Source organism: Alexandromys fortis, unplaced genomic scaffold (assembly GCF_014885135.2).
Source record: "Alexandromys fortis isolate MF-2015 unplaced genomic scaffold, M_Fortis_MF-2015_v1.1 scaffold_386, whole genome shotgun sequence".
In the NCBI taxonomy this organism is placed as follows: domain Eukaryota; kingdom Metazoa; phylum Chordata; class Mammalia; order Rodentia; family Cricetidae; genus Alexandromys; species Alexandromys fortis.
The window spans coordinates 235,413-243,553 of NW_026068260.1; the positions used below are offsets into that span (position 1 = coordinate 235,413).

The 8,141-nt window shown below is 38.6% G+C and overlaps 1 protein-coding gene across 2 annotated transcripts in view; it reads right to left on the reverse strand.

Moving 5' to 3' along the window:
• Positions 1 to 8,141, reverse strand: part of Fam13a (family with sequence similarity 13 member A) — an 86,088-nt gene that overhangs the window by 57,947 nt on the left and 20,000 nt on the right. Inside the window, exon 1 of one of the 2 annotated variants that reach the window (XM_050131713.1) lies at positions 7,932 to 8,111. The exons of the other annotated variant lie outside the window; for it this stretch is intronic. Within the exon in view, the coding sequence (XP_049987670.1) occupies positions 7,932 to 7,978 (47 nt within the window). The 5' untranslated portion in view covers positions 7,979 to 8,111. Of the gene's footprint in view, positions 1 to 7,931; positions 8,112 to 8,141 lie in introns of those variants that run through there. 2 annotated transcript variants of the gene reach the window in all.

The window sequence follows — 8,141 nt, forward strand, 5'->3', positions numbered from 1 at the left end:
TGCCACCATGCACACCTAGCTTATGTTAGTCCCCATGAGTGAAAATCAGCTCAGATCTTCTTCATAACTTACAAGAAAAGTGACTTGAGCCATCAGAGTCAGTCATAGAGATTTCTCTTAGGGATATAAAAGTGAATGAACAAATATTACTAATACTTACAGCACCTTCATTTTTGCTATATTTGTTTTCAATCAGATTTATGCTAACTTTATGTTTTTACTTTTAAACAGGATATGGAATTTTTTGTTTATGTAGCTTGGGAATGATTTTAAGGAATGTAAAGAAGAACATATTTTCCATTGAGAAGGAGAAAAGGCAAGGTTCAGGTCGTCGCTCTGGAAATTAGATGAAGTCATAGGCAGGCCACTGATTAGCTGGGCTTTGTTGGGCTGGTGTCAAAAGGCTTGGCTAGTAATATCTGTTTAGCTCTAAAATTTAGTAACACTGCCTCAGATTCAAGTGTACCACCCCCAAATTTAAGTCATTATAAAAGATTAGAACTACAGTTAGTTTTATGGCACCCTTAACAGTCAAGCAATTTTATTAAATACCAAATGGCTGTGGCCAAGTATCCAGCCACCTTTACAATTCCATGGGCTGTGCCTAGCATTCAGCAATAAGAAAATTTAACGACAGTAACAAGGGCTGCTTTTAAAGCTATGGTTCATCTATGGAGAAAATTTAAGGCATTGCTATAAACTAAAATGCCCTTGAGCAATAAAGTTAACGTATAACATAATATTTTCTTTATTTCATGAAGCTTTTAAATTCTCTCTATAAAATAGGGGTTAATATATTCAGCTTCATTACCATGCCTGGTGTTAGCGATGATGCATCTGCATGTTCTTTTGGAACAATCATTTATTAAACTAGACTCTAAACCTAGAAGCTCTGTGTGCGCTTTACAAGCTCTACAAGTGTGCTCTGTGGCACACTTCTGTTCCTTTAGTCCTTGTTTCTATCAGCAGAATCTAACCTGCATTTTCTTACGATGATTAGGCTTAGCAACATTGGTCTCTAGAATTTGCATGTGCTGAGATGTGCAGCTGCCTGTTGACAGGTGAGGCTTCTATTAGAACTCTTGGTTTGAAGAAAAAGAAAACACACACAGACACACACATGCACAATGCATGCATGCACACACACACGGCATAAAATCTTCAAATCTGCAAAACTAGATAAAGATACTCTGATAAGCCATGAGCTGTGCATCCCCTCTTGGTTCATTGTGTTCTCTTAGGTGGCACACCAAGTCCTAAGGACAGTAGCACCACCGTAACAAAACCCACAAGGGCTAACAGAATTGCATTTCTCTATGGTATGTAACATACACACTTATTTGATTAAAAATAAATCAACAAAGTGGTAACTGAATAGTGGCTTTCGCCATTTTACGGTCTTCGTGCATTCAGCAGAGTGTCACTCTTGAAAACACACTCCATCCTCATACTTATTCCCTTTGTTTTAACCTTTGGCCATGATTACCACAGGCAGAGGGGTCAGGTGGCATTTTTATAGCTATTATCTTAATATTAGTTGTATCATCTACATATGGTGGCTATTATTAACATCTTGAAGACAGTTTGGCTTTAAATATAGTGTACATAATACTGTACATACCACATGGAGTATAAATGAATGAACAGGAAGAAAAATATTTATCTTCATCCTCTCTATTGTCACACTTCCTATTGTTTTAAACATTAGGCATATTTGAAAGGGCATAATGTAAAGAAAAGAGATTTAGCTTATGCTCTCCTCAATACTTCCCAGTCTGCAGACATCTTTTGTTCAGATCTTTTTGATGTTTGTTTGTTTTGAGACAGGATTTCTCCGTGTATCCATGGCTGTTCTGCTGTTCACTCAGAAGAGCAGGCTGGCCACAAACTCACAGAGCTCTGCCTACCTCTACCTTCTGAGTGCTGGGATTAAAGGTGTGCGTCACCACCTCCCAGGTCCTTTTGGGATTTCTAAAGAGTTCTCAGTTTTAGATACTTAGTATATTTGTGCCTAAAAAGAAATACAGATTTTTTTTTTAGTTTTTATTGTAGGTCATTATTAGTCAAAATTATTAAATGTAACAGAAAGGTCATATAGATACTGGGCCCATTTTACAGATTGGTAGCTGATATTCAGGGAAGCTGATCTCACTCTGTGTAGTCTGACATCTTAGTGCCTTCACAAAAGATGCACATTGTTCTCAAATAATCTGCTACTTCCAGAAAATTCTGGAAAAACACCTGTTAATAGTTACCCCATTAGAAAGTGCTTCAAAGGCCTGAGATCTTTGGCAAAGAGCAAGCAAAGCATGAATCCTGGGGATACTGCAGCCATTGGCAGGAGAAGGTTTAGGATCTATGTCTTTGTTTTCTTGCTGTGTCTCTTTGTAAATTTTGTTACGGACGTATTGCTGCATGTGCAGCCCCCATGTCCATATGGATGTACAAGTTTATCTTTGTTAACGGAAGAGTTTAGATTTACACGCTTTGATGCCATGTTATTCGACACATACTAGTTTGCATCTTCCTTTTTTCGTTTTTTTTTTTTTTTTTTTTTTTTTTTTTTTTTTTTTTTTTTTTTTTTTTTTTTTTTTTNTTTTTTTTTTTTTTTTTTTTTTTTTTTTTTTTTTTTGAGACAGGGTTTCTCTGTAGCTTTGGAGCCTGTCCTGGAACTAGCTCTTGTAGACCAGGTTTGCCTTGAACTCACAAAGGTCTGCCTGTCTCTGCCTCCGGAGTGCTGGGATTAAAGGCGTGCGCCACCACCGCCTGGCTCTAGTTTGCACTAGTACTTTCACAGCTGGATAGTACTTGGTACATTTGCTTTGCCCTCTGATGTACCTCTCAATGAACAGGCTAAATACTACGATTCCTACTTCAATTTCCAATCATACGGTTTACTTCTTAGACTTCTGGAGTTTTCAGCCACAAACATCTCTTCTGATATTGCTTCTTCCATAGTTTTAACTTTGCTCCTATTCTTTATCAATCTGGAAGAAATTCTCAAATTTCCTCTTTATTATATATGTGACTTTTAATTTTAGCTTATGGTTTTGAAAATTTAAAAGAAAGTACCTATTTTATATGTGCGTGCGCGTGTGTGCCTGAGTGTATGCATATGTACTACAAGAATGCAGGAGCTCAGAGGTCAGGGGAAGTGTTGATTCCCCTGGAACTGGAGAAACAACTGCTAGCCCCCATGCAGGTGCTTGAAACTGAACCCGAGTCCTCTACAAGAGTAGCAACTATGCTTTATGCTTTTTTTTTTTTTCCCGAGACAGGGTTTCTCTGTGGCTTTGGAGCCTGTCCTGGAACTAGCTCTGTAGACCTGCTGGCCTCAAACTCACAGAGATCCACCTGCCTCTGCCTACCGAGTACTGAGATTAAAGGTGTGCGCCACCACCACCCGGCTTTCCCTTCCCCCCCCTTTTCTTCTTCTTTTTTAAAAATAAAAAAATAAAAAAATAAAAAAAAGAAGAAAAGAGTAACAACTATTCTTAATCACTGAGCCATCTCTCCCACTTTTTTTTTGTTGAGAATCTCATACATGAGTACTGTGTTTACGTCATTTTCTTTTTTTTTTAAATCTTTATTATTATTTATTTATTTATTAAAGATTTCTGTCTCTTCCCCACTGCCACCTCCCATTTCCCTCCCCCTCCCCTAATCAAGTACCCCTCCCTCGTCAGCCCAAAGAGCAATCAGGGTTCCCTGCCCTGTCCAAATCAGGAGAAGGAGAGAGAGCACGAGCAAGGAACTCAGGACTGCAAGGGGTGCACCCACACACTGAGACAATGGGGATGTTCTATCGGGAACTCACCAAGGCCAGCTGGCCTGGATCTGAAAAAGCCTGGGATAAAACCGGACTCGCTGAACATAGTGGACAATGAGGACTACTGAGAACTCAAGAACAATGGCAATGGGTTTTTGATCCTACTGCACGTACTGGCTTTGTGGGAGCCTAGGCAGTTTGAATGCTCACCTTACTAGACCTGGATGGAGGTGGGTGGTCCTTGTTTACGTCATTTTCAACATCTCTCTCCCCTGCCAACTCCTCCTGTGACTCAACTCCCTCTCAAATTCATGACTTCTTCTATGTAAGCTTTTAAAGATTTATTTATTTTATTTTATGTGTATGATTGTTTGGCTTGCATGTGTGCATAGATACCACATGTGTGCCCAGTACCCAGGGAAGGTAGTGAATCTCCCGGAATTGGAGTCCTGCTGATTCCATTTAGCATTGCTTCTATGTACTCTTGTTTAGGGCTGATCGCCTGGGATTGGATAGCTCATGAAGCTCAGTCTTACAGAAAACTGATTCTTCTTTTCTCATCAGCCATTAGTTATTTGTAGCTATTAATCTAGCGGCTGGATTTCATGAAGTTTCCCATCCACATTGGCATGTCAACTGATGCTGTCATTATACAGGTCTTTTTTAGGCAACCATGATGTTGAGATTTCATGGGTGCAGTTTGGCCAGTCCAGCAAGATATCCCCAGTGGTGTAATAGTGGCACTTTTATCTTGAGAGTAATCAACAGCTATTTAATAGGTCTTAAGACCCTGGTTAAGAGTAGAGAATTAATGCCTGGTACCGTCAACCTAGTCAGTTCCCCAGGGCTCGAAAGGTAATAGAGGAGAAGTTAATACTACCATTTCCTAAACTATATTCTAAACACTTATACCACAGGCCAGTATAGCTTTCACCCCCAAAACAAAACAAAACAACTTTGCAAGAAATGGAAACTATTATAGAGATCTATGTATTATACTGATGAAAATGCCAAGAAAGAGTGACCATGAGATGCTCAGCTTCAGCTGATGTATCCATGACGCAGTTAACATACCTAAAGCTCAAGGAAAATCACAGAAGAGGGTTAAGAGCCAGAAAACCGGGATATCTGCTGGATAGTGTCTTATACTTGGTTTTAAAAAGTATCTGATCTCTACTGCTTCTCACAGTTTTTTATTTATTTATTTATTTATTTATTTATTTATTTATTTATTTATTTAAGATTTCTGTCTCTTCCCCACCGCCACCTCCCCTTTCCCTCCACAGTTTTTTTTAAATGCATTTGCCATGCCAATTTAACCAATTAAAGTGTTAATGTCAACGCACTTCCAGACCTCTTTGTCTTTCATTCCAGATCTAAACACGTGTTCCCAACAGATTCTCACTAACATTCAAAGAGGTTAATCAGATCCTTGAGAATCTTTTGTTTTGTATGTAAGTATTCTAGTCTTTGAATAGATAGTGAAATTAAGAAGCTGGTGGTGACAGAGAGGTGAAAATGAACACACAATTATGTTCTGATGACTCAAGCCTCTGCTCCATCGGGGGAGCTCCACTTGTTTTTCTGTTCAGGGAAGCAGGCTGTAAAAGCACTCCAATTCTGCTCTCTCCCAAACGTTTTCTTTCTGTTTCTGGTTGTCTACCTCGACCAGAAAATGGAACACGAAGACCCCAAGGTGCTCATTCATGAGCAGTCTTAGACTGCCTGGCTTTCTCTGTAGCATCGACTCTACGTTTACAGCGTTTCTAAGATCTTTAGAATTTAAGAAGGAATTTGGGTGTAGTTATATCAGTGAAGGAGGTAGTTAGTCACCTGCTTAACTACAAGCTTTTATATTACTTCAATTCAAGTTCCTACAGAGAGAAGCTACTATGAAGTCACGTAAGGGAAGAACCAAATGGCAAAAGATTTAGGCAGAATGGATAATTTTTAATAAGGAATTTTTTCCTTTGCTTTATCCTGCCAGAGGAGCCAAGGGAGCCAAAGGAGAGAAGCATTAAAGTTTTATATGGCATTTCTTTCTCAGTAGAGTCCAAATACAAGCGTATAGTTTTCATTAACATTGAGAAAACTGAGTGCAGAATCTCTATTTACCTCTTACTATGCAAAAAGTCTGAGCAACGATGCTCATATATCAAGAACTCAGGACCAAATTTTTTCAAGACTGGCAAAACATATTACTGTTTCTTATCTTTGGTCATATTGGTAGGCTGGTCTACAACTAGGTCTGCACATGAAAATCTCCTATGACACACTTCAGAAATAGATATCCAATCAATCCTTTGTAAGGTTTAGATTCTTAGCCAGGGAGAAGGAATGTTCAAAGAGTTCTTCATTCTTCAAATCTATTGGCATTGATATTATCATAAGGGGAAGTTAAGAATTGTTGGTCAGGATAGAAAAAAACTGAAACTTGATTTTGTACTGATTAGTAATGTAAATTGGTGCTGCTTGTATGCCAAATAGTATACACCTAAAAAATAAGCCCACCAATTCTACTTTTAGGTATATATTTAATAGAACTGAAAGCAGGGAGGGTCTTGAGCTGTCAGTTTGAACAACCATGCTCACAAGCTGCATCATTTACAATAGTCAAAGATGGAAGGAACTTAGGTCAGTGAGATAGTTCAAGTGTAAAGGCATCTGCCAACAAGCCTGGCAACCTGGGTTCAACACTTGTAAGCCTCCTCTAAAAACACTGGCTTTCTGACACACGCTACATGAGCTTTGGGGGTACTAGGTTAAGAGAAACAACAGTCACAAAAGGATAAATTTTGTATGGCTCTACTTAGGTGAGATGCCTAGAGCATCAAAGACTTGAGACAAAAGAAGAATGATGACTGCCAAGGGCTGGGGTTCGGGGGTGAGGTGATGAGGAATTAATGGTCCAAGCACACAGAATTCAGTCTTACAAGTTCTGGAGTTTCTAGTGATGGGTGGCAGTGATGGGTGTCCAACAGTAGAATGTTTGAAGCATTACTCAACTGTACATTTAAAACAATGAAAATTGCACATTTTAACTTTCATGTATTTTACAAAATATCAACAATACAAATAGATGCAATTTGTAAATGTTATGTTATTCGTATCAAACACACACACACACAGCAGCTGAGTTCCACAATTGCCCTTTTAGCTTATAAACATTATTCTGGTCAAAATGGATATGTAAAAAAATAATTATTTATGCTCCAAACTGTCCAAACAGACTTGATTTCTCATTTGGTTAAAAATTAAGTACATCCTAAACAAATAGCTTATTTGCTCTCCTCAACAGCCTGAAACAAACTTAGCCACAAATAAAATATCTGTAGTATATACTTTAAATAATTCCATGATAATCAATTTGTTTGAAGACAGGGTCTCCCTATGCATCTCTGGCTGTCCTGGAACTCACTGTGTAGACCAGGCTGGTCTTGAACTCACAGAGATCCATCTTCCTTTGTCTCCTGAGTGGTGGGATTAAAGGCATGCACCACCACCACCATGTCTGGCTGATAATAAAGAGCTTTGGAAAACACTATATTTCAAAGACAAAAGTTCAAACTAATAACAACCCAAATTTAAAATTAAAGAAATATAATGAAAAAAATCACAAACATACAAATTGTAGCATAAATTAAGATGGTATCCCCTATTTTAAAAAAAATCTGTCTAGAGATGCTCTTAAAGTTTCTACATACAAAAACAGGAGTTGTCTGATCTAATTTCTAGATGTCTCCCTGTTTACAGTAAACCCAGGATTTTGCACATTTTCCCACTGAAAAACATATCCAGTCTCAGGTAAATTTTTAACTTGAATGTATTCAATGCTTAAGGTTATCAATATTAACTCAGCAGTTCAGAATCTTACATAAAATGATAGGTCTAAGGCTTCCAACAGTTAAAAATGGACAAAATTCTAAAGAAGGATCTTGCATCCCAAACAACTAACAAGGAAACGAATCTATCAGATATTCTCTCAGGACAATTAAAAAATGGATGAAACCCTGAGCCTGACTTAAACAACTCTTAAACTCGCTTAATAGCAGTTTAGCTTTGGCTTGTACCATGTTAAAACTTGGGCTGAAATCTAAAAATTGTCAACTCCAGAGTTCTCATGGAACATCAAAAAGCAAACTTGCAAGAACTGGGTCCTTACCAGAAGATGGGTTCTGCTTGCATATCAGGGACAAGCCTGAGAAGCATCCGGCTGGTGACAACTCAGTAAGACTGGCTACAACTTGGCAGGCCCCTGAAGGACAGAGCTCAGACTTAGATGAAGCACAGGCCACACAGGCCGTCCAGGAATTTGTATGGAGCTCAAAGGTAAAATCTGGTTGGTTGGGCACCAGGAGCTTGAAGGTAGGTG